Below are 26,441 nucleotides of genomic sequence, written 5' to 3' on the forward strand. Positions count from 1 at the left end.
AATAGCCCTTTTAGTGCGCCTGCAATCTATACTCCACGTTTGAGCAAGGATGTACCTTTTAAATATATTTTGGCAGCCTTTTGGACCATTTTGACGGGTTCCTCTCAATTACATAATTCCAATATTTCCTACGGCACATGAAGGCAGCATTGATACTACAGGGGTTTGCTGCAACGAGGGGGAAAAAATCAGACAAATCTGTCGTATAAATTGAGTTTATTGCTCAAATTAAATATCTTTTTTTCCACGAATATCCGTTTGTTACAACAATAATGGGTGATTTTATTATTGCTTGTGTCTCTGACCAACAGAACAGTTTTATACAATAAAACAGCCATCTTCCACTTCCACCTCAGACGAAAAGCCATTGAAATTGCATCAAAAAAGTTTTTATTTGTACTTAAATCATTCACAAAGGCTTGTAATAAAACACAATAATATAAAAAAAACTCTCTGCTTTATTAACATTGCATTAATCAATAATGTAAAGCATATATCAGAAATACTTCATTAAATGTATTATAAAAGTGCTACAAAATTCTTCCAAGGTAATGTTGTAAAACCAAAGTGAACAAGGCAGCTGTGATAAAAGTAATGTCTTGACACCTGTGGCGTCTAGTATTCATCATGAAATGGATACTCTGGGTGATCAGACCACCTGTTGAGTCAATAAAGAGAGATAGTGATTATTTATTTATGACAGGAACAAGACATCACTCAGACAGTATGAAGTACACTCACATGAGAAGCTCCACGAAACGGATATTCTTGTTCAGTCCTTCAATTGCCTTCATCTCGGCCTCAGAGAGAGAGAAGTCGAATATCTGCAGTGTTAGAAACACACCAATTGCAATATGTTTCACGTGATATTTCCTGTTTTTCAGGGTGACCTTTTGCAGGATTTACACAGCAGTCCAAACTGATGGCGTACGAACAAACCTGAAAGTTCTCCTTTATACGAGCAGGGTTAAAGCTCTTTGGGATGACCACCACTCCCCTCTGGATGTTGAACCTCAAGGCCACCTGGGCTGTGGTCTTGTTGTACTTTTTAGCAATTGATGCCAGAAGCTCGTCTTCCAACAGTGGGGGGCATTTAAGGTTGACCCTGTTGAAATGATTGGCATTTTACAACGTCACACCAAATTACTTTTGCACACTTAAATGCCAGCTTTCAGTTACAGCCTGGTACACCATGATTTGTATTAGTCACAAGCTGTACATTCTGTGCGTGCACTGAAAAAATATTTAGTGTTAGTGCACAGTTCTGGATTTGTCAATAGGAAACAAACAAAGTGGTCTAAACAAGCTCACACAGCACTGACACTGCACAGCACAGGACAAAGTCCGTGGATATATAAAAAGGAGGGCAGTGGGAATGAGAGGGATTGAAAGATGAAGCTTCTGAAGGAGCACTGACAGTGCGTTTGTTTGGGTGTTGAGTTCATCTCTTTCTCCAGAATTGCGCGCTCCACCTTTAAAGGTCCAGTGTGAAGGATTTAGAGGGATATATTTGCAGAAACAGAATATTATAAAGTAAATGTGTTCTCTTTTATGTATAATCACCTAAAAATAATAATTGTCGTGTCTTTGTTGCCTTAGAATGAGCCATTTATATTTACATAGGGAGCAGGTCCCAAGCCCCAGAAACAGCACCAGGCTTTGAGGCAAATTTTAGCTAGTGGCCAAATGTGGAATTATAACGTTCAGGTCAAAAGACATCTGTAACTTAGTGGATACATTTTTTAACATCACAACCCCAACATAATGACTTGTTTCACCTCTGATAACATTCTGAACATCTCGAAGAGCCACATGATTCAAATTTTTTTATTACTATTCAAGTTAACGGAGTGCTAAACCAGATGTTAGCCGCTTAGCTGGCAGAAATTTGCTGCTCGGCCGCAGTAAGCCCCTAGCACGCTTGTCATATGAGCCCCATGATGCGGAAAATATGGGTAATTTCATACCACAGAAATGTAGCTTTTTTTGGCATCATGCACCATTGAGGAAATTTCATAGGAATCAAAGAGGCTCCGCTTTCAACGCTGCATCCACTTCTCTTTATACATTCATGGCAGGTCCTCATCCACAGAGTCCGCCATGTTGCACCACTGTTTTTCTACAGTAGTGCAGAACAGACAAACCACACACTGGCACTAGATCGGGCAATTTGCAGTTAAGCGTCCGCCACCGTTGTTAGCAGGAACAAGCCAAACAGCTCCAGAAAAACAGTTTCTTTTAACATGACACTGCTTTTTTCACTGTTTTTACGAATTTAAATCACCTGGGGTCGTATTCACAAAGTTGCTCCTCATGATGGAATTCTAATAAAATTCTTAAAACTGTTACGTTTTCTTAGAAGTTCCCCTTAAAGTTAAGACTAGGACTAGGAAAAGTTATTCACAGAGCATCTTAGACCTTAATAGAGCTCCTACAGTGAAAAACTGTTGGGAGGAGGACTTTTAAGAGGCTTACGAGGTTCTTAGTCAGAGGAGAAAATGGTGGAAACTCAAAGAGGTCAAAGAAATATTCTCCAAAAGCTGGATGACAGTGAGTGATGACTTGAGTGTGTATCAACCTTCCATCAGCAGAGTGACTAAACATACAATGAGATCACTTTCAGGGTCAGCAGTTCATTTCATTCCCACTGGGTGTCCACACCCTGTAGGCTCACGAAAGGGTGTGTCTGTGACAACCAATCACATCTGTTAAAAGAATGCATCATATCTAGCAATGGGGTCAACAACAACTCCCCACTAAGTTCAAAGTTTCTATTCTTTGCTCACAGAACTTCCCTAAGTCACTCTTAAGCAAGGACTCCTTACTAGAAGTTTTTAGGCTAAGTTAGGAGCTCTCTCAGAGTATTCTCTGAAAGTTTATGAACATGGCCCCTGGATCTGTTTGTTTTGGAGATGAAGAGACCTCTTCAGATAATTTGGCACCCACTGAAAACCCTCCTGAACAAAGAACACTGAAGGCATTCCAACCGGGAGTGTTCGCCTGCCATACAGGAGAAGTTCAGGGAGTTGCAATCTGAAATCCTCACAGCTAGATGCCACTAAATCCTACACACTGCTCCTTTAACCGAATGTAATAAGTAGGCATTTCTCTCCCATACCAGGATGCATCCCTAGATGTCCCCAAAGGGCTGTATCCCACGATGACAACATCCTTCTGCCGGCAGTACTCAAGCAACTTTGGCTGAGTGAAATATGGATGGCATTCAATCTGTGTTTAAAAAAGCACAAATAGTGTTGGTTAGTTGGTGGAGATAGACTGAATTCTTCATTCGTCATTATTTATGTGCTAAGCCAGTTTTCTTAAAGGCATCTCTACACCTTTGTGTAATCATATTCTATCTGTTTAGCATGATACTAAGTCACTGACTTGGGGGATTTTCTTGTGTTTGTCAGCCATTTTCTTTCTGTCTATAACCAAAAGTTTAATTTTTTTGATTTTCCTCATCTCCGGAGCACGGGTGTATTATTGTCCTGTCTTTACCTGGTTTGACACAGGCTTGTGTTTCAGCCCAGGCTTGTTGAAGATCAGCTCCAGTTGTCTCTTGTTGAAGTTGGACACTCCGAGAGACTTTATCAGCCCGGCATCTTTACAGGCCTCCAAAGCCTGTCCAGAACGTAAAGAACACAGCCAGGGAGCTGCACATTAGACTTTGAACCAACACTATATATAAACACTACCAAAGTATACAGCAATGGGTTTCTGACCTTGAGCAATTGCCAACGTTATTATCTCTTACTGCATGTGTCATTGACCTATAGGCATTAGGTTGAAAACTAATATGGCTGTAAATCAAAGGCTGTGCAGACTTAAGTGGAAAGAAGAGAAATAGTTTTCATTCTTAATTATTAAGCTATAGTTAGTGTTCTTCACAAATGAGTTACCAAATCAGTAAAAGTGCATGTCAACATGTCTCACCTCCCACGTCGCACAGAGATCTGTCTTATGATAAATGTACTTCCCATTCTCATCTCTGGGGTAAAATGTATCTCCTGGCTTCAGAAAACAGTAATATCCAGTTAGGGGAAATGATTTTGGCAGTAATTCACAGCCATGAGTATTGATAAACTTGAATATAGAAATATCTTTTCAATGTGACATTAAATCCATGTATACCTTAAAGGCTGTGGGCATCTCCACAATATAGAGGTCAACAAAATCCAGCTGCAGCGTCTTCAAAGTTTTCTCCAAAGCAGGTCGAACCAGTTCTGGGGGATGGAATGTGTTCCACAACTGCATAATCCATGCAGATAAACAGCTGTTAGATGTTGCAAAAGTGTAGCATTCACTTTGTAGTCATGGAGTAGGCTGTAGGGTAAAGTTCCCTGGTCAGGCTGACACAGCTGTCAGCCACCCACACAAACAAGTGAACTTTACAAACCTTCCCACAGTAGAAGATGTCCTCTCGCTTCACACTTCCATCTGCAATTTTCTCCCGTATGGCTTGTCCCACCTCGTGTTCATTGAAATAGACCAGAGCCCCATCTATGTGTCTGTATCCGGTTTCAATGGCCAGTTTGACAGATTCATATGCAGTTCCTTTTGGGGTCTGACAAAAAAAAACACACCTTGTGAGTGGTCACAGAGTGAAAGTGAAATAGTTTTTGTGACATGCAAGTAATTTATGTGCTTTACCTTGCGGGGGTCCCCATAGGTTCCCAGTCCTATCAAAGGTATGCTGTTTCCATCACTCAGAGGAATGGAGTGACTCTCAGCTGTCAAGTCCATGCTCATTGAGGTGTGAGTCTTCTAGGCCAAGCTTTCCCAGTGCTATTTATTGTGTCCTTAACAGTCCCGGCTCAAATAAACCTAATGGTGCAGGTTGACACAGTTAAAGAAACTTGCCTTGCTGCTCTTTGACCACAACAAAGACTCCTCCCTGGGAGAAAGAGATCCCTCCCAGTCCAACAGTGGCAGGAGGTGAAATTATCATGCACCAATCGGAATGTTGGATCGATCCAACGATTATACTGCTGCTATACCTCTCACGCACTTAATTGTTTTTATACCTTACTGACGTCTTTTTATATTTGTATTTATATACTGTCTGTCCTTTTTATTGTGCTGTTATCTTGCCATGCCTTGCAATGTACAATGACAATAAAGTCTTCTATTCTATTCTATTCTATTCCCAGACCCTGCAGTTTTCATGTCAAAATGACCTAAGCCATGAACATCAGTCCTGTCCTATGTGTCATGTTTAACTCATCAATCTGGGGAGAAATTAACCCAATATGCTCCCAGTGGCACCGTGGGTAAGTGTGCGTCAATGGTTACCTAATTATACCTTGAATAACAGCCGTGTAAATAGCTCTGAGTGGTCCCTAGAAAAGCTCAAATAAGTGCAGCCATATATCAAATAACTTACAGTGATAAGACAACAACTAATAACGGACGAAACAACAGTATCTAACACATTCATACGCAAAAAAAGATATTTAATAATTAGCATTTGAATTATTATTCTCCATATTTAAGAGAGGTTTCTCACCAGTGCTTGTAAATGCCAAATTTCAACTTCTCTTTAACACAAAATAGTTCCTGAAACTACAGTTTCCTCTATTTGCATCCCGGATGACCTTTTGCACAGATGTAAATCGCTCCACAGCAATAGGCTTGTTCGAGATGAGCCAGGCCTGCGCAGATTCGATCACCGGCGATGGTTTTGTCTCCACTCCATCCCGACCTGCTCTGACGTATTACAAAAGTGGACGGCGATAAAACCGCGAGAGCCAGGCGGCCGCAGTACCAAGAGGCGAAGCTCCGTTGAATTTTTGCCAACAGCCACTAGGGGCGCTGCCGCCATTTTGGACTGTTGAGCTTGGACCGTTGCGCCTAGACAACATGTAAGATGTCAAGGAGAGAGGAGAAAAACAGTAAAAGAAAACAGTGTAGTGCAATTAACTGCAACAACTATCAGTGGAACACCCCGCACCTGGCCTTCCACCGTTTGCTGAAGGATCCCGACAGGTAAGAACTCCTGAGGTGGAAGTTTTGAAGTTTTTTAATATCAATTTAATATGCCAGTTTTGTTTTGTTTTATGTATATATATATATATATATATATATATATATATATATATATATATATATATATATAGAGTACAGGCCAAAAGTTTGGACACACCTTCTCATTCAATGCGTTTTCTTTATTTTCATGACTATTTACATTGTAGATTCTCACTGAAGGCATCAAAACTATGAATGAACACATGTGGAGTTATGTACTTAACAAAAAGGTGAAATAACTGAAAACATGTTTTATATTCTAGTTTCTTCAAAATAGCCACCCTTTGCTCTGATTACTGCTTTGCACACTCTTGGCATTCTCTCCATGAGCTTCAAGAGGTAGTCACCTGAAATGGTTTCCACTTCACAGGTGTGCCTTATCAGGGTTAATTAGTGGAATTTCTTGCTTTATCAATGGGGTTGGGACCATCAGTTGTGTTGTGCAGAAGTCAGGTTAATACACAGCTGACAGCCCTATTGGACAACTGTTAAAATTCATATTATGGCAAGAACCAATCAGCTAACTAAAGAAAAAGAGTGGCCATCATTACTTTAAGAAATGAAGGTCAGTCAGTCTGGAAAATTGCAAAAACTTTAAATGTGTCCCCAAGTGGAGTTGCAAAAACCATCAAGCGCTACAACAAAACTGGCACACATGAGGACCGACCCAGGAAAGGAAGACCAAGAGTCACCTCTGCTTCTGAGGATAAGTTCATCCGAGTCACCAGCCTCAGAAATGGCAAGTTAACAGCAGCTCAGATCAGAGACCAGATGAATGCCACACAGAGTTCTAGCAGCAGACCCATCTCTAGAACAACTGTTAAGAGGAGACTGCGCGAATCAGGCCTTCATGGTCTAATAGCTGCTAGGAAACCACTGCTAAGGAGAGGCAACAAGCAGAAGAGATTTGTTTGGGCCAAGAAACACAAGGAATGGACATTAGACCAGTGGAAATCTGTGCTTTGGTCTGATGAGTCCAAATTTGAGATCTTTGGTTCCAACCGCCGTGTCTTTGTGAGACGCAGAAAAGGTGAACGGATGGATTCCACATGCCTGGTTCCCACTGTGAAGCATGGAGGAGGAGGTGTGATGGTGTGGGGGTGTTTTGCTGGTGACACTGTTGGGGATTTATTCAAAATTGAAGGCACACTGAACCAGCATGGCTACCACAGCATCCTGCAGCGACATGCCATCCCATCCGGTTTGCGTTTAGTTGGACGATCATTTATTTTTCAACAGGACAATGACCCCAAACACACCTCCAGGCTGTATAAGGGCTATTTGACCAAGAAGGAGAGTGATGGAGTGCTGCGGCAGATGACCTGGCCTCCACAGTCACCGGACCTGAACCCAATCGAGATGGTTTGGGGTGAGCTGGACCGCAGAGTGAAGGCAAAGGGGCCAACAAGTGCTAAACACCTCTGGGAACTCCTTCAAGACTGTTGGAAAACCATTTCAGATGACTACCTCTTGAAGCTCATGGAGAGAATGCCAAGAGTGTGCAAAGCAGTAATCAGAGCAAAGGGTGGCTATTTTGAAGAAACTAGAATATAAAACATGTTTTCAGTTATTTCACCTTTTTTTGTTAAGTACATAACTCCACATGTGTTCATTCATAGTTTTGATGCCTTCAGTGAGAATCTACAATGTAAATAGTCATGAAAATAAAGAAAACGCATTGAATGAGAAGGTGTGTCCAAACTTTTGGCCTGTACTGTATATATATATGTTTATCTGTATGGCCTCTTGGACCATTTATATCAGAACTGATTAACTTTAAAATATATCATGTTAAAATAGCCTATATATTATTATTATTACTGTACAAACTGAATAAATCTTTATTCCTGACTATGTGACGTCGCCATTAATGTGTTTCTAGTTAAAATATTGATTTTTTTTTTTTTTTGATTTTTTTTTTGTAGATTGGCTTATGGGGTGATTTTGAAGGAATAATTAAGTTAATCTTCTCATAACTGGATGTAATATGTAGAGATGCCATCTAGGCCGTTTTTCTTAGTTTTGTTTTTTTTTAAGTCTATATTTTGCTTTACAAAAACGTGAAAAAGCAGCTGTGACCAATCACGAGGTGAGTAGCATTGTAAGCATAATTAATAGCGATATACTTCAGTTTGTCTGTGTGTTTTTGTATGCAAGCGGGTCTGCTGACAGTCCAATATGGCGGCGGTAGGACGAAACCATGGGGGAATTTGTTGCTATGGGGCGTTCTATTGAGCTTCGCCTCTTGGTATCCATGCTCTTTGGCCAGGCGCTGCAGTTGCTCTCCATAGACTGCACCGCCTGGCTCTCACCGGATCTAACAGCTGATTGGTTCAGATGTCGACTCAACAAGATGACGTTTTCGATAAACTACTCATTTTTGTTGAATTTAAGAGATTAAGATTGTATTTGTCTGTTCTGAAGGTTTATTCTGTGATCAGAAAACATGTTGTGTGACTGATGGTGAAGTTTAGTTGTCAGAGACTGAATACATTCATCATAAACTATACAGAGTCTACTGTACTATATTAATATTGGACGGTTTAATTATTGAAGTATTTAGCAACACAGAGACTTGTGGTCAGTGGGATGAGAGGATTCTTAAAACAACGTCAGATGTGAACCCCTGACTGTATCTGACTGAGCCTGAAAGAAAGCTGTTGTCTTGTATTTTTTTCCTCTGAAAATATTAACCTTATAGTCAAACACAGTTTATTCAGCCTGTGTAGTTGAGGGGACAGGTCAAACTGATATGATGCTGATTTACAGGAGAATTCATATCAAATGGAGGATAAACCATGAACATAAACTACAGATCACCTGTAAAGCATTTTAATAAATTAATCTATCATAATTAAAACAACTGGAGACTGAAAACAAACTGATATATGGGTCTGATCACTTTTTTAATGAATTGACATCATTCCAGACAGGATGTAGTCTAAGTGAGTCTGTGACTTCCTGTACGGACTGAAGGCTGCTGAAAACTGTCCGGAAACTGTCCGACTCCACCGCAGCTTTTTGTCACCGCCCCCCGCTGCGGCCGCCTGCTCTCGTCTACTTTTCAGGCGAGGCGCAGTTCATCTCGAACGTAGTGACACGTTACATTGTAGTTTGGCCTCAAACGGGCACCGTAGCTTAAAGAACCGCAGTGCAGTCTGGGTAATATATGGTATGTGTTTTGAGCGAAGAGAAGGCACAGATGTTCGCGTCTCCTGCTGACATATTTGAGCTACAAAATACAGTGTATGCAGCGTAATTTTAATTAAGAAGTGACTGTGCGTTGTTAGCTGTCGTCTGTTTTAATAAGAAACGCTACAAACCGATAATTTAACTATTTATTCTCTGTGGTATATTTGCACTTAAAATAAGCTACGTTGCTAACGTAGCTTCAAACGGAAAGAATTAACGGTTACACTTTAACTAAAATTGTTAAATAAACCATCTTATATGATGAAATGACTATGCTTTTAAATGTTGTAATGGATAATACTAGTTTTAACACTTCCTATCTGGCTCGGTAAGTCAGGAAATTTATAGGCTATCCTTTGTTTCCAATCGCAACGCTGTATTGATTGGTTGTCAGGATAGACAGGAAGCGGCAGGGGGGGGAGAAATGGATGAAAGTGCCGAAAATGTTGACAACGACGATATCGTCATTATCGTGGAAAACGAGGCGGAAAGTTTGCCAGCCGAGGAAGAGAGGCTGAAACAGCAAGGCAACTTCGGACTCATGGACACCTGTCCTATCTGCAAGTTGAGCTTCCACAACAGAGAGCCCAAACTCCTGCCGTGTCTGCACTCCTTCTGCAAGAGGTGTCTCCCTGCCCCCTTCAGGAGTGCTGACCCGAGGCGTGACTCGCAAGGTCAAGTCGAAAACAACAAATCATGTGAGAATGGTATCTTGTAGCCACTCTGATAAAGTTTGGATTGATGTAACTGTAGCACAGTTTGATAACAAAGCTGTTTATACCATGCTAGACATGAAACAGGTTGGACCAGCCAGCAAATATGTAGCTAAGTGAGTTCTTTTTTGATATTAAAGGGGAACTACACCCATTTTAATAAATCAGTTAACATAAATCTCTCCTAAATCTAACAACTAGAGCACTAATACTCATGTGATGTCAAATAGTATGTCGCTGGAGCTGCTTCATAGACAATGAATTGGGAAAGATGTTACAGATGTCACTGAGAGCACCCAGGGGAGTGTCCTGAGTGTATGTACACATTTTCTGTTGCATAAGCGAGAGCACTACAATAGAATAAAGCTAATTTGGGTATAAAAAAGAAAGCAAACATTATGTGGGTCTGTAAAATCAGGGTCCCATTCATTGTCTATGGAGCAACTCAAGACTTTATACCCTATGACATCACAAGTTTGAGAATTCTTCTCTGGTTTTTAGCTTTGAGAGAGAGTAGTTCATGTTCACAAATACACAAATATTCAAATATTGCTTCAACTTTCCTAGGCTGTAGAAATAACATATTGGAATTCCTCATTCAGGCGGTGTTCCCCTTTAAGTTTAGTGTCAAGTTTGTGATTTTGCCACCCAATATGTAGGGATGGATGATGAGCACAGTAGATAATCTAAAGTTCTTTTTGACATTGATATAATGTGATGGTAGTTTGTTGCTGTCAGAATAAGTTCACACCAGATATACTCACAAAATTGTTGCATTTAACCAATGCAAAACCAGCAAACCTCTATTTTTTTTACATAACTCAGTCTCTAATCATTGGGTTTGAAAAAAATTATGTAAGAATTTGTGAGCTGACATCTTCAATAGTGCATCTGGTCTCTCGCTCCAGTGGGTGCCATTCGGTGTCCAGTATGCAGACAAGAATGCTGGGAGATGGACATGCTGGATAATTTCTTTGTCAAGGACTCCGCCGAGGTGCCGAGCAGCACTGTGGAGAAAACCAGCCAGGTTGGTTTCATATCTTGAACCGTAAATCTCACAACATATTTTTTTTTACGACATCTCTCTCTCTCTCTCTCTCTCTCTCTCTCTCTCTCTCTCTCTCTCATGACTATAGTGATTTTTTTTTTTAATTTGTTCTTCACTTTTGTCTTCGATAGGTGTGTATGAGCTGCGATGACAACACAGAGGCGACAGGTTACTGCGTGGAGTGTGTGGAGTTTCTGTGTGTGACGTGTATTGAGGCGCACCAGAGGGTCAAGTTCACCAGGGATCACACCATACGCCAGAAGGAGGAGATGTCTCCAGGTAGTGTGTGTCATGCGCGTAAGGAAAATTACTCTGCAATTAGATTAACCTAAATCAGTTTAAAAGTTGTATGCTGTGTAGTAATGATTATGCATGGTACATACTGTATTTGATAACACTGTTAAATATTGACATAAGACAGTTCTGCAAACACCCTCAGGTATTCCAGGCTGTAGGCTATGCAATGCATTTCCTTAATTCCTTTCACCCAGCTACAGAGACGAGGGGTGTATCATAGCTGAAAAACCCCCCACAAAAGTCACAGTTAGCAGTTGTTCAGTGAGTGTAGAGGGGCGTGGCAGCTGTTGGCAGCTGTTCTGAGAAGATGCCAACAGCTTTGGCGGGTTTTAACCTGCCAGATGAGTTTTGAATTGTTTAGACAAAGTGTTCTGGCAAGATGTGAGTCCTGATAATGTCTGTAAAGGTATTTTATAAAGCTGTGCAAACGTTTCAGGTGATACAAGTTGACCTTACATCTCTCTGTGGTCCTTATTTCCTCCCTCGTCTGTATCCCAGAAGCAGTAGGTATCTCTACACAGAAGCCTGTGTTCTGTGACGTCCACAAGCAGGAGCCGCTGAAGCTGTTCTGTGAGACGTGTGACCGACTCACCTGTAGAGACTGTCAGCTGCTGAAGCACAAGGATCACAAGTAGGCTGATTTTATTTTTCTACGATGTTGGTTTATTTATCCTCCATAAATGTGGGCACTTTACAACAGGCAGTGGTGATTCAGCTCGCAACAGTGTTGCTGATAATTTAGCAAATCTGCTCCTGGTTTTAAGTATTAATTTTTGGTATGTGATGTTTGATAGACACAGCTGCAAGGTTTGTTTGAGGTCCTGTGTTTTTATGTCAGAAACAATTTGGTATCAGAAAAGGATAAAAAGATTAATTCAGTCATGTTATTTAGAGCATCACTGTCTTTTATGTAACAATAAGGATGGGAATCAAGAGCCAGTACCAGTCAAGAACTGGTTCCATACTGCCCGATCTGACTGCTTTTGGTGATATCATTTTACTCTGTGTTTTACACTGTCTTAAGTTTTTGGGCTTTATTTCGTGCTATACTCTGTTTTAAATGTGTAAAGTTTATTTGTAAAGCATAAAGTTTATTATCATCATTATTATCATCATATTCTTTGTGTTCAGCTATCAGTTTTTGGAGGATGCGTACAGGAACCACAGGCAGTATCTGGAGAACATGACACAACAGTTGCAAGAGAAAAGGAAGGCCATTGAGGAAGTGTCCAGCTGTATCAGCACTGGGTAACATTCTCCTGTACCACTGAAACTTGACCATAGATTCTGTTAATGTCAGATGAGCATATTTGTTTGCATGGAAGATTAAGAGTGACTGTGTCAATGTTTTTAAATGTATTTCATTACGTTAAAAATCATGTTCATATTGACACTGCTGCTGGATTAATGTGAGGCACGATATTAAAATTAATTTTTCACAGACTCCAGCAAGTTGAAGAAAACCGGAAGGCTGTCACTAATGAAATAAAAAAGTCCATCTGTAACTTGATCATGGAGATCAACAGGAAGGGAAAGATTCTGGTCAACCAGCTCGAGGTATGGCCTTTGTGACATTCAGAACTTTTTCTTTTTAACTTCTAATGTGTGAACATTTTTCACATTATAAGGACAATAAGCATAAAACAAAAATGAAACCACATGCACACATTTATTCCCAGGCTCTGACGAAAGACCATGAGCTGGGTTTGAAAAAACAGCAAGACGACGTGAACTCTCTGAGCAGGCACCTGGACCATGTCATCAGCTTTACCAAATGGGCCACAGCCAGCCACAGTGGGACCGCTCTGCTGTATTGCAAGAGACTGGTGAGTGACTTAACATCAGACAGCGATTTGAATTATTTCACAGTGTACTTGTTGCATAGACTTTATGTTGCTGGAGAAAATAAATACATCTTTACAATAGTACTTCTACAAACTCTTGCAGTACCTTAATAAAAGTGACTCCTTTTTAATTGTCCCCGTCTTTTCTTCTTCTAGATCCTTTTTCAGATTCACTACCTGATGAGAGCAAGCTGTAACCCCTCCATCGTCCCTCAGAGTTCCGTTCGCTTTCAGTGTCGCTCTGGTTTCTGGGCCACAAATGTAGACCTTGGTAAGACTAACACTTTATTTACATTCTGAGTCAAGCAGCAACTAATATTGGTTGATAACCGACTGTATGATGCTGTTATTCAGCAGTCTGATGGCCTGTGGGTAGGAGCTGTTGGTCAGTCTTGTTGTCCTGGACTTCACACTCCTGTAGCATCTGCCTGATGGCAGAAGTGTGAAGAGATTGTGCTTGGGGTGTGTTCTGTCCTTGATGATGATGTGGGCCCTCCTGGTGACCCTGGTGTTGTTGATGTCCTGAATGGATGGGAATGCTGCTCCTGAAATGAGTTGTGCTGTTCTTATCACACGCTAGAGGGCCTTCCTGTCCTAAGCAGTGGAGTTACCACACCAGATTGTGATGGAACTGAAACCCCATCTTGCCCCCTCCCCTCCGCTTTCTCTGCTCTGTATGTTTATCACGAGACAAGCAGGGTTAGGAAACTACCTCTGCTGTAGTGCGGGCTCTGTGCTGGGGGAAGTTGGTGAAAATGTGCCCAGCTGCCCACACACACTGACAGGGCTGACTGTTAGCATCACATGGCTAACGTAATGTTACGGTTATTAACTGGTTTATCGACAGTGTTGAGAGGTCGCCGTCGTTGGTTCACTGTAAGCGTGAGTTTGTTGGGACCATTAAACAGCTGCTAACCAGACAGACATTGAGCTGACCATTTGCTGGTAGTAGAGTGCCTTCAGAAACAGTCCTTAAGCTCTGCATCTGTGTACCTACTCCAACACAAGTTGTCTCATTTGGTGGGGCATCAGAGAAGAAAGGACATGAGCTGATTAGGACGTCCTTCATTGTGAATGTCTGAGGGTGCAGTAGGTGTACTCACCCCTGTACTTAGAGCTGTCCAATTGTGATCCAGTCACCCAGGATGCATGTTAATATCAGTTGTAAACAGGGGCTATGTCGTCTCAACCACAAATTCTGTCCTTGTTTTGTGGTGACGTCATCCTACATTTATTTTATCTTCATGTGACAGTGTGCTATTGAATGTAGTAAACAATATAGATTTTGTAGCTTTTTGTAGCATCTCTGTCTCCCAGCGTATTAATCTCATGTGGCCTTGACAACATTTATTTTTATCTTGTCTTATCAGTTTACATTATCATTTCCTCACCATTATCTCTTTTTTTTGGTTTTTGTTTTAACGTGCATGTACTTAGATTGCCAACAGTCATCTTAAACAGGAACATTGAGTTTATGAGAGACTGAAAACACCTGCATGAATTTTTAATGCTGCTGTCAAACAGAAGTCACTGCTAGAATACTTTTTAGCTTGTGTGCCATTTACCGGCCATTTAAATGACAGTTTAGGTGACAAGGACAAAGAATGTGTGAAATAAAGGGTACAAGTCATGATTTAGCTTTTTAATGTTTGCTTGTTTTCTCCAGGTTCTCTGGTAGTAGAAAGAGGCCCGGGAAGGCCCCCTATCACCAACCACCAGGCAGGTCCCAGAGCAGAAGCACCCACTGGAACGCTCTCAGTCTCAGCTCAGCAGCGACAGAGCACACTGGCTCAACTCCAGATGCAGGTAGGATATTCAGCGCACTCAGCATTTATGGTTATTTTGAGGCAGAGAAGCATAAAAAACACAAAGCCATTGTCCTTGTCAAATTTGTTAACGCTATGCATTTATTTTCCGTTTATTTCATTGATAGACATCTGTTATTCCTCTGTCCAAGGTGGACAAGCTCTCCCAGCAACCCCACAGGCAGCCCCCGCCCAACCACTGGTCCTGGTACCAAAATGTCAGGCTCCCAGGCCCCCCCGGCCCTCCACCCCCAACCAGACCCATCCATGGAGGGTCCTCCCCCTCCCAAGGCCCCCCCAGCATGGTACAGCCGGGACGCAGATACAGCAGCTCCCACCCCAACACTAGAAGCCCCACATCATCCATGCTTCACAGTACAGGATTCCCACCTGCTCAGGTATGTTAATGCAGGTAGAAAGATTAGATTAGTGCGTGTGATTGCATGTTCTAATAACACCCACTGTTTCCAGCTTCAATCAGACGGATTATAGTTCTTTCCACTACATTTTTTTTCTACATCTAGTCTCTGAGAGAGCTGATCCATAGCTCCAACTTCCCTCCTAAACCCATGGATGTGTCCCAGGGTACGTCGCGCTACCCACAGCCTTTGTCTGCCGGAGCAGCTACACAGGCATCACTACATCAGGTTAGTAGGAGAGAAGAATGGAGAGTGGACCTATGAAGTCTCCTGCTACTTGGGCTTGTTCTGTATAACTGTTTATAAAGCAATTAACTACATGCTGTTTTGTTTTTTGTGTCCTAAAGCGGGGCCTAGCAGAGTCCTCCTTCCTGAAGAGGAGTGAGGCTGGTGGATCTGTCCCCTCCATCACCATCTCTATTCCCAAACCCACCTTCGCTCCAAGTCTAGCATCAGCAACTGCAGACAAAACAAGCGCAGTCAATCACATAGCAGGTTATTATCACTGACGTGCCCTGAAGAGCCTATTCTGTGTGAGAATTAGTCTTAAATCAAGCTTTTCATCATGACTTCTAAACCTTAAAAGCTGTTTTTTTTTCTGCTTTGTCAAGTTCAAGCAAGGCAGAACTCACCGATGGCCAAACCGTCTTCTTCAGACAGAAGCACAGGGTAAGAAAAGCTCCAAAAATCTGCACTCCCACAGTTTCTTTTATGATTGTTTAAATATTTAGCCTCTGTTCTGTCTCTGGCAGAGATTAAGACTAATCTTTTTCCTTTTATGTTGTTTTGACTACATGCTTGTTAAGTAGATAGATGCGTGGGAAGTGTTACGTGCTGCTTTTGATATTTGATTAAAAGCCTACGCACGACACTGAAATGACTTTAAATGGTGTCATGTTTTGACAGCAGTTGTCTGTAATCACTCTTCAGTCTTACACTCTACTTCTTCTACCGTGGAAGATATTTGGTGCTAGATAGTTGGTTCTTTCAAATACCTGTCTTTTAATTAGTTAACATAGTGAATACATAACATGAGTTAATATATCTAATAAGTACACCATGCCCCTATTACACATGTCACTATTAAGCTACAGAGGAGCGACTGTAGAGAGCTCTGAGGACTCTCTATCAGACAGCAGTGAGGTATTGTATAGCGTTATGACTTGGGGAAGGAATAATTTCCTGTATCGGTCCCTGTATCAGTCTGTTGGAGAAAGAGCTCCGCTGTATGTCCAGTGTGTGGTGAAGAGGGTGGTCAGGATTATCCATGATGGATAACTGTTCAATGTCAGACGGGCATGACCCAGAGTCATACTGAAAGTCTGTGGTGTTCAAGGTGAAAAGGAAAGGAGCCAGAACAGTCCCCTGTGGAACTCCTTTGCTATTCACCACCATGTCAGACAGGACTCTGCCCAGTCGGACAAACTGTGGTCTGTCCGTCAGGTGGTCAGTGATCCAGGAAATTATGGATGTGTCGACCCTTATCGCCTGCGGCTTCTCCCTCAGTAGCAGTGGCTGGATAGTGTTGATTGCACTGAGTAAATGAAAGAATGGGATTCTTGTCGCAGTGCTGTAGGGTCCATCCAGGGGTGAAGGAGCTCGTCACAGAAGGTAGCCAAGACCAGCCTCTCCAGCACCATCATCATGTGAGATGTGAGGGCAACCGGTCGGTAGTCATAGAGGCCAGATGATGTTGACTTCTTGGGGACTCAAACAAGCTAGGATGTCTTCCACAGCACCATTATTCTCTCCTGGCTCAGGCTCAGGTTGAAGAGATGCTGCAGAACAGGATGCCATCAGGGCCTGCAGCCTCACATTAGGGGAGTCTCTCCAGCTGTCTTCTAACCTGACCTGTAGTGACAGTCATGTGGGGGAGGGTGCATGTTGTTTTCTCTGTTGAGCAGGAGGGGGAAGGGTGCTGCAGAGGCGGTGTGTCGGGTGTATGGAAGTCTAGGTGTGTGTGGGAGGTGGAGGAGACAGCAGAGGGCTGTGAACTAAACCTATTGAAGAAACAGTTGAGCTCGTTAGCCTTCTGCTGTTTCTGTCGTAACCTTGAACGCAGTGATCCCCTTCATTCCAGTCCACACATCCCTCACATTGTTGTGTTGGAACTTGGCCTCCAGCTTCCTCCTGTAGGAGTTGTAGAAGCGAAAATCGGTGCCTGGAAGTGGGCCAGATGGCTCCCGACCTCGTCCTCTACTTCTCCTGCAGATCGAGTTGATTTAGTATCTTAGGTTCAGTTGGCTGACACTTAGAGAAACACTGGAGTCAAATAGAATCTGGTGCAATCGAGTTTAATATGTTCACAAGCTTCAACACATACTACTCATGAGTCAGGCTCCGGAGCAAGACTGAAGTTTCACTTTCTGCGCTCTCCCTTTTATGCTGGTGAAGTTTCGAGAGAATCTCCACCCTTTTCCTTTAGTCCTTCCTACCTGCGCTCGAATCTATTGGTGGCAGGTCTTTTTTCTTTTTAGCCCTTTTCCATCTGGTCCAAATCTATTGGTGGCAGGCCCCTTGGGCCCTTGTCCAAACATGACCTTATGGTGTAATCCATGGGCTTGGAAATCCCCAAATTCTCCCACCATTAGGTTTGAGCCTGGTTTCACTTTATTTTTTAAAAACATACGAAACCTGGGGACTTTCTCTATACAATCCCCTGTGCTTTCATGCAATGTGAACTCTTAGAGTGTGTGTCATGCAATACAAACGTTAGAGTGTGTGTGTGTGTGTGTGTGTGTGTGTGTTATTATTAAACAGTACATGGTGTGGTATATGTGTGCTCTTCAATGTGAATACATAACCTTGTGTTATGAATACACAGACTTGTGTAACAGTGTTTTTATCACACATAGATGCATAACAAACAGTTTTATAGGAACTTATACATAAAACATGGTTATATAACCTTTACTCTTAATCAACTTATGCAGTATAACACCTTTACCTGATTAAAGATTAAATCTTACACTACAGAGTCCTTGCTGTCTCAGTCATCACTGCTGCACTGTTGCATTTGTCCAGTCTTATTCTATCTCATCCTCAAAGGGAGTAAAAATAACCATCGCCAATCAACATTCCATATACATGTAAATCACGTGATAGTATCCTTATTCCACATATGTACATTTAATACAGTAATACAAAGCAGATAAATACAGCAAAGAAATCAAGAAATAATTAATCCGAACCAGGAGTTCACACATGGCACATCATGGGAGAGGTTTCAGTTAGTTGCAACCTGCAAACCTCACCACTAGATGGCCCTAAACCTTACACACTGCTGATTTAAAAACTCTCTCTGGTCTTCTAAACCAGTTCATGCAAACAAAGCCAGTGTCCTTTTCTTTTTTTAAACATTATCATGGTCACAATCTTCCCTTCCACTCTTTCTGTTGAAGGACGACCACCTGGAGGCCGACTTCTGAGCCTCCATCCGCCCCCTCAGCCAAGCGACGAAGACGGTCGTCCCCAGGGCCAGTCATCGTCATCAAGGATGAACCAGAGGATGAGGACGAAGTTCGATTTGTAAGAGAATTACCAGGGTTACATAAGTCTAGAATTGTGTTTCTCCAAGTTATTGTATTAAACTGTACAGCCACATTTTCTCTTCCTACAGGTGCAGTCCAGCCTGCCGGACAGCAGCACCGGGGCTAAGTCAAAGCCTCGGCAGCAGCAGAAGGTGTCCGTCTCAGTCCCAGTCCCGGGATCGGAGTCAGGGAAAGAGCAGCACCCGCAGCCCGCAGCACAGCCGCAGTCTGAAAAGACAGCAGAGCCGGAGGAAGATCCGAATGAGGACTGGTGCGCCGTCTGTCAGAACGGAGGAGAGCTGCTCTGCTGTGACAAGTGTCCCAAAGTTTTTCATCTGGCCTGCCACATTCCCGCTCTGAATGAATCCCCTAGGTGAGGGACACTTGTCTCTCAACACTACGGTTGCACAATTAAATGATGATTCAAATGTTGTTTGACACATGAATAAATATGAAGCTGCTGTGAAGACTGTCTACATTTTATGCTAGATTTGATATACCAGCCCTAACTACTGTAATACAGAATATTTTCTGTAATCTGAAGCATTCTAACATAAAGTGCTATTAATTAATTATTCTATCAACATTATTGAAGAGACTGTGGTGCTCACTCTTACTTTGCCTTTAACTATTGGCTTTACTACCATGTTATTTTCAAAGTCTTTATTATTTTATGATAGTATGAATATTTGTCTTTAAATTGTATTTTATTGCAGGCACAATATTATTTTTTGTTATTGAGAGCTTTTTTTTACTGAGTGATGACACAACTGAAAAGCATGGTAAACAAATTAAGGAAAACATTAAACCCAAAAAACATTTATGGGACTTTTTGCACCAGGTTATATGTCAGAAATGTTGGACATCATATATAATAATATGTACAGTATATAATCCTTTAAAATACTTTTTAAAGGAGCGCTACATGACATTCAGAACATAAATATGACCGCAAACAACTATGTGTAATTTAAAGACATAGCAGAGTAATGGCATCCTAAGCAGAGATTATGCATGTGAGCCCCTCTGTGTGTCTAAATGTCGCTGCTCGGTGCTGCACTCATACAGCTGTTATGGCTGATAATGCCGTCCTGACCCTTGGTGGCAAAATGGCGAAGTGGCATAATGCCCGCTCTCTGGTTTCCCCTCACGTGTTGCAGTTGCTAGTACTGTTTGCGCTGTTAGCGTTGTAGCTGCTTGCCACCTCCATGTTGAGAACAGTGTGCAGACAATCCCGGCTCAGATTCAAAATCTTATGTATGCTCTGAATGTCATATACAGCCTCTTTAATTTTTTTTTTTTTTTTTTTTTGGCTGTGAAATTGGATGATGGGATTCTGACAACCTGTTCACCAGGTCTTTTTGATGGCTAACATTGGCTACCATCAAGGCGGGGACGGACAGCACAGGCTTGATAATATGTAGCAAAAGTTGGCCAATCAAAGCATCTGTCCTAACAGCTTCTCCTGTCCTGATGTGTCTCTGCAGTGGGGAGTGGTTCTGTTCGCTCTGCCGAGACCTCAACTCGCCTGAGATGGAGTACGACTGTGACAGCAAGGACGACAAATTCTCTGAAGGATTCCCACCTGTTGAAAGAAGGGTATGCTCACTTATCTGTTATTCATGTTTCTGTGCATGATATTCATCAATACTTAAGTGTATTCGTTCTGTTTTTATAGTAATTGGGCCTCAGTCACCAATATCTTTCTGAGTTTTTTCTGAAATTGGCTCCTAAGAAAGGCCTTAAGGAAATTCTGTCATATTCATGACGTGTACTCAAACAGCAGAATTGTTCACACAGTATTCTTGTCATGATAAATCCCATTGTCCTTGTAAAATGAAAGGGCATGCCAGTTTATCCTTATTAGTATGGGCAAACGCCCCCCAAATCCCATCAAAGTGCATGCAGCTGCAGGGCTGTGTGCACGCAGAAATCCAAAAGGAGAAGTTGAGATAATTAAATCAAGAATGCCTAAATGAAAGTAGAGGGTGGAGCGCTGGGCTTCAAACGTAAAAAAAATGTCATTAGTTCTGAAGTGGAGGTATGTCTGCAAGAGCTGAAACTTAAATGAGCTGCCATGTTCAGTAGCATCAAGAGTGGATGTAGAATAACAAAGAAAGATGCATGGGCTACTGTTACTTGTTCAGTGAGTGCCGTATCCGGAGAAGGGCACACAATTGACAAGTGAAAAAGAAATGTTTCAAACTCAAATCTGAAATCTTAAGATCAAATCCGAAATTGGAAGACATTGGTAAATGTCAAAATCTTTATGACAGGTGGGTTTTAAGACGAAATGTCTTCTCTTGGTGAATAAGGCTTGTTCTTTTCACTGTTTCCCATCAAACAGATTTCATCTCCTTGAGAAAGACAGTTGTCTCTTCATGACACGATCAGTTAAATGTCTGATGTCTAATACGTCTTCTTTATTTAATATGCAGAGGTGTGAGAGGCTGCTCCTACGTCTGTTCTGCAATGACTTCAGCACTGACTTCCAGGAGCCTGCCACTCCATCAGTAAGTAACTCTATTAAGTAGTTTGTCAGTAAAGTAAAAGCTGTGCATCGTAAGTGCTATATCATAGGCAACTGGACTTGCTTGAGTTTCTTGAAAATGCTTCGCCCTTCATCCAAGAGGCTTCCTCAGTTCTAACTGACTGGTGCGGAGTCGCAGGCTATAAACTCCGTGTGGGTGTGAACCCCTACAGAGTCGTTGAGGTCACATGTGAGCGCTGAGTTTCAGAGTCAGCTTCTTCAAGAAACTCAAGCAAGTCCAGTTGCCTACGAGTAATCACTTATGATTACCATGACCTGGATGACTGAGAATCTTCACCGCCCCCATACACACACACACATACACATACAATGTTAACTGTTTCAAGCCTAATACAAACCTCTGTACTCCCCCAGTGGCAACCCATACAGTGGGCTTGTAGATGGTCCCTACCATCTCTTATCCTCTCGAAAGTAATTGAAAAGTGACGTAATTTGAAGTTTTTTCCACCTGACTCTTTATGAAGTTGGACCAAATATCAATTAAACATTTGTTCTCCTCTCCTCATGTGCTATCAGAGCTCATTTTGTTTTGTTGTGTTGTCTTTGGCAACAACCGTCAGCTCTAAGCACATCCACCCTCACTCATATTGATATGCCCACTCACTACAATCTGAGTTATTCCTTAATGCAGCTACGACACTTGTGTAACATGACAATAGCCCGTAGGACTTCCTGTAATTGGTCCAAAAGTTCAAAACATCCAAAAAAAAACCTGTTTTCACACCAGAAACAAAGCAAACCATCGTTCAGTTTGATACGGACAGAGACTTATTTGACGGCTGTTTGATCCAAATCGTGGTCAGGGGGAAGTTTCACACATGTAATTTTGGTTTGGATCAAACTGAAATGTCCGAAAGTCTGGACCAAACAAGGTGGGTGGGAAAGGGCCCTTAAGGCTGGGCCCATGTATATGAGACATGGATCACTCCATCAGGCCAGTTTGGAGAAGAGAGTTGGCCCACTGTTGCCAAGTCAAGTAATGTGATGATTGCTGCCTTCAGGGCGACATTTTCTTGGCTGTAGTGACACCAGCCTGTAGAGAACATCTCTACTGCAAAGACAAATCTGAAAATCCTAACTTGAAGCATGTCACCTAAAGTGAGAGATATTTGCTTCCAGAATCTAACCACACTTTTTCTAATGTAGGAGACAAGAAGGTACAAAGAGCTGATCAAGACCCCAATGGATCTGTCAATAGTCAAGAAGAGATTGGAGTCAAAGTCAAAGGACGGTGAATGTTACGGAGATCCAGAGGGGTTTGTCGCAGACGTCAGGCTGATATTTTTCAACTGTGCAAAGTACTACAAGGTAAACAGCACTTTATATGAAACATCTCTTTTGTTATATTAACCAGTTTTCTTCAAAATCGTTGCTTTCTTGAACCTAAAGTTGAGTTTTACTTAAGATGACTTATCATTCGTTCATGCTCTTCAATTTTCTCTTCTATTTCTGTGTACAGGCGACGTCAGAGGTGGGGAGCGCCGGGTTGTACTTGGAGGACTACTTTGAGGAACAGTTGAAACTCGTCTACCCAGATAAGGTCTTCCCTGGAGGGAGGGAAGAGCAGATGATCCCCCCTTTGGAGGACGAGATAGACGAAGAGGAAGAGATGATGGACGAAGGCATGGCTCCCATCGATGACGATAAACCGCAGAGTCCTGCAGAAAAAGGAATCCCCCCTGTGGAGGAAGACTTGCCTCCTCTGGAAGAGGCGACAGCCCTGGCAGAGGAGGAAAAGTTAGAAACGGAGGAGAAGGCGACGGATGCCAGTGAAAAAGGGATGGATGAGGAGGCAGCAGCTGCTGAGGGAGAAGTGCTTCCTGCAGAGGGGGCGAAGCAGGACAAGGAGACTCCTGTGAAGGACACGGAGAGCTCTCCAGATGCTGATAACAAAACAAGAGACAAAGTAGCTCCCAGCTCCCCGAAAGAGGAGAGCCAACAGCTCCCTACGGACACGACTGTGGATCTGCCTGAAGCCCAGGAGAAGGAGTCAGCTCCTCCTGAGCCAGCCAAAGAGGAGGAGGAGGGATAGACGAGGGAGAGAAACTGTAGACAAGATGGATGATTTCAGTCTTCCACAGAAGTGGCCCCAGTGGGGACCGACATTTGCTGCAATCAGACAATTTTTTCTAACATGTTATATTTGCAATAGGAAAAATGTACTGCTTTACTAAATACGTATTTAGTAGCAGTCATGCTGTAGATGCACAACAAAGGGAGTAAATAAGCTTTTTTAGTGTGTTTTTGCTGGACAGAAGTTACAATTTTACTGTAACATAGAACGTTATTTTCTGTGACGACGACACCGAAAAGCACACAAACGATATTCTGTGTTGATAGGATCATATGTAAGTTATTATCATCAAGATAAGAAAACAAGATTTGGGATTAGTAATGCATGCAAGACGTCTTAATATAGATAGTAACACCTCCATTTTTGTGTTCATAGTCTTTGGCTAACTTGTACTAGCCATTTAACTCTTAAACAAATGGTTTTACTGCAATAGTGTACTTTTTTATTTTATTAGTATTGTATTAATGCTATGTATGCAACATATAAGGCTGCTGTATGTAAAAAATGGCATTAATAATGTGCTGCTTAGTTGTTTAATAACAAAAATGAATTGCCACGACTGTGATTTAATTCGTGATGCCAGTTTGAGGCCTCTTATCCCCCCAAATCCCAACAATGTTTTATCATACAGCAGCCTTGTTGGTTTTTATCAGAACAATTCCTCAGACTGTACTGTTATCACTCTTAGATAACACGGAGACATGATTATCACTTTCTCATCATGAGCCTCTGACAACGACGCTTTTTCCCAAACTGTGTCCTTGCCCTTCTACAGCATGATTACTTTTACTTAAGATAAAGCCTTATTGTTTCAGCAAGAAGAAAATTCCTCTTTCAGTTCACTAAACCCTCCTGTATGGCCATCAGCTCATTTGAGGAGAGACGAGTTAGTACAAAACTTGACACTTCAGCTTCAATATTGAGAATTTTGTACAATATCATTGCTTTTATTATTTATTGAAGATACACAGGACCTGTAAATGAACTCTGCGAACAATGTTGAGCATTAAAAAATTCCTGCATTTACAATATTTGTAATAAACAGGGTTAGATGTAGATCTGACTTTTGCTTTGCTCCCACCATTGTCATCTGTGGTCTTTTTTTAATGTAAGATGCTGCACACTGTAAAAACTAAGTGGTTCTCTAACGAGATCTGAACCCCCAAAATGGGTGACAAGATGACTGAAGTGGAAACCAACAACATTTCCCCTCCCAGCAGTTACAGTGTGTATTGTTGTTAGCTTTGCTGTTGCATTGCTTTCCATTTTCATCAGAGCCCTAGCAACTACCAGCAACATGGGACACACTGTCTTTAGTTTTCCACAGTTACCTCAGTTGTTCCACTGTTCACCCAACCCAGTCTCAGAAATTTACAAAATGACTACGGCCTCCTAACACTCGTGAAGTGCAGGCAGCACAGAAACAGTGCAAAGAAAAAGTCAGTCAGGAATCTTTGTTGTGATGGACACACAAATTCCCTGGGTTAATGACATCACGCAGTGGGTGGTGGTTAATGTTACAAACCCATAGGTAGAATTAAGAGCAAGAAAGTCCACGTAGAGAGTAGGTCATGGTGGTGGATGGGTCAAACAAACATAGGACTTTTACTTGGGAGTCGACTGCATTTTGTTTGAAACTAAAAGTTAGCAATAACTTCCTTTAACTTTACGCTCTTACATCTTTTACATCAGTGGTTCCTCAACTTGTGGGTCATGGGTCCACTCCAAATTGACTGCAAGTAACTCACAAACATGTCTAGTTTTTATTTTGAAGTGTCATTTCCCGCTATCAAGTGAGTGAATGACGGACAGCTACTTGACAGAAACGGCAAACTAGCTCGACAACATGGCCAAATGCAAGTATGATGCTGAATGTATTAAAACGTGCAGACCTTGAACTAATGACTTAGGAGAAATCTGGACCCCATAGCTGGACTAGTTGGGAACCACTGTTTTACATAGTTACATCATGTTATGTGATGTACTTACATCTCTTGACAACATTCTTGTGTCTTTTATGTAACAATCATAGTTATTTTAACTGAAAACAATGTTATTTTAACACCAAATGAAATACTTTTGGTGTTTAAACTCAGCCGTGCCAACCTATATGTAACAAACACTTATTTGAACTGAAGACAGGATCTAAGCCTTCTAAATCTTACCGAGACGTTTTGATGCCTGAACTCGGCTGAGTAACCACCATGTTATGCGGTGTTGAGAGGTTGTGGGCATTTCACGAATTTCTTAGAGATTACGCTGGTCCGCCATTTCCCCTACAGGGTTAAGAACTTATGCTGATACTCTTTGGTGACTGGGGATAGCCACTGATAGCTACTATGGAAAACAAAAGTGCCATCTTCCTGCTTTGGTTGCGCAATGGGAGCCTGGTCTTACTCCAAAGTCGTTGGAATTTGTGCTTGGACAGTGACTTGCGGCGCATGAGACCAACAAAAAAAGCCATCCTTTAACGTTGGCATTATACGCGGCCGGTTGCCATTATATGCCGGGACAGGTACGAAAGTTAAGGCGTGGAAAGTCTGACTGGGGCAGGTGGGAGGGGTGATGGATGGGTCCAGCAAATGCCGACCTTCACCCGAGAGAGTGGTGTTCACATCCCGTAAGATTCTAAAACCAAACCCTGTTCTTTTTTCCTAAACCTAACCACGTGCTTTTGTTGACTTACTTACTTGACTTCAACCCTTTTGCTCCTTGAGGAGCATAGGTCATTCACAAACTTTCTCCAGCTGGTTCGGTGTTGGGCGATCTTCTGTGCTTCCTTCCAGGATGTTCTTGATTTCTTGAGTTCTGCCTCAACAGACCTTCCCCAGGTGTTGTTTGGTCTTCCTGGCTGTCTTTTCCCCTTGTGGGTTCCAGGATGAGGACTGTCTGGTCGTGTTGATGGGAGGTTTCCTCAAGGTGTGCCCAATCAAGCCCCATT

General features: G+C 42.1%; 2 protein-coding genes across 8 annotated transcripts; one reads left to right on the plus strand and one right to left on the minus strand.

Annotated features, from left to right (window-relative positions):
* Positions 1–201: 201 nt before the first annotated feature.
* Positions 202–5,711, minus strand: LOC125883159 (aldo-keto reductase family 1 member D1-like). 2 transcript variants are annotated; one of them, XM_049567365.1, is made up of 10 exons: positions 5,510–5,711; positions 4,654–4,827; positions 4,400–4,567; positions 4,135–4,251; positions 3,937–4,014; positions 3,502–3,624; positions 3,119–3,228; positions 940–1,105; positions 742–824; positions 202–658 (listed from the first exon to the last, which is right to left on the minus strand). In XM_049567365.1, the coding sequence occupies exons 2-10, from the start codon at positions 4,750–4,752 to the stop codon at positions 616–618; spliced, it is 987 nt and encodes a 328-aa protein (XP_049423322.1). In that variant the 5' UTR covers positions 4,753–4,827; positions 5,510–5,711; the 3' UTR covers positions 202–615. The 2 variants fall into 2 exon arrangements, with proteins under 2 accessions (XP_049423322.1, XP_049423323.1); XM_049567366.1 differs by lacking the exon at positions 3,937–4,014.
* Positions 5,712–9,191: 3,480 nt separating this feature from the next.
* trim24 (tripartite motif containing 24) lies at positions 9,192–24,580 on the plus strand. 6 transcript variants are annotated; one of them, XM_049566953.1, is made up of 19 exons: positions 9,192–9,917; positions 10,841–10,959; positions 11,112–11,277; positions 11,776–11,908; positions 12,409–12,525; positions 12,720–12,834; positions 12,957–13,103; positions 13,278–13,392; positions 14,788–14,927; positions 15,055–15,324; positions 15,451–15,573; positions 15,693–15,840; positions 15,957–16,014; positions 18,747–18,873; positions 18,965–19,248; positions 20,363–20,474; positions 21,314–21,388; positions 22,573–22,734; positions 22,886–24,580. In XM_049566953.1, exons 1-19 carry the CDS (start codon positions 9,644–9,646, stop codon positions 23,456–23,458), a joined length of 3,258 nt encoding a protein of 1,085 aa, XP_049422910.1. In that variant the 5' UTR covers positions 9,192–9,643; the 3' UTR covers positions 23,459–24,580. The 6 variants fall into 6 exon arrangements, with proteins under 6 accessions (XP_049422910.1, XP_049422914.1, XP_049422911.1 ...); XM_049566957.1 differs by having other exon boundaries at positions 15,079–15,324; XM_049566954.1 differs by having other exon boundaries at positions 11,779–11,908.
* The last annotated feature ends 1,861 nt before the right edge of the window (positions 24,581–26,441 follow it).

Source organism: Epinephelus fuscoguttatus, linkage group LG22, assembly GCF_011397635.1.
Source record: "Epinephelus fuscoguttatus linkage group LG22, E.fuscoguttatus.final_Chr_v1".
NCBI classification, from domain to species: Eukaryota; Metazoa; Chordata; class Actinopteri; order Perciformes; family Serranidae; genus Epinephelus; species Epinephelus fuscoguttatus.

Bases quoted from the DNA above. Each gene is read 5' to 3' on its own strand.
- trim24 (XM_049566953.1), top strand. From the start codon at position 9,644: ATGGATGAAAGTGCCGAAAATGTTGACAACGACGATATCGTCATTATC. The intron at 13,104-13,277 runs GTGAGTGACTTA...TTCTTCTTCTAG, and splicing joins TGCTGTATTGCAAGAGACTG to ATCCTTTTTCAGATTCACTA. The intron at 15,574-15,692 runs GTTAGTAGGAGA...TGTGTCCTAAAG, and splicing joins CACAGGCATCACTACATCAG to CGGGGCCTAGCAGAGTCCTC.
- LOC125883159 (XM_049567365.1), bottom strand. From the start codon at position 4,752: ATGAGCATGGACTTGACAGCTGAGAGTCACTCCATTCCTCTGAGTGAT. The intron at 4,568-4,653 runs GTAAAGCACATA...TTTTTTTGTCAG, and splicing joins CCTATGGGGACCCCCGCAAG to ACCCCAAAAGGAACTGCATA. The intron at 3,625-3,936 runs GTGAGACATGTT...CGTTCTGGACAG, and splicing joins ATCTCTGTGCGACGTGGGAG to GCTTTGGAGGCCTGTAAAGA.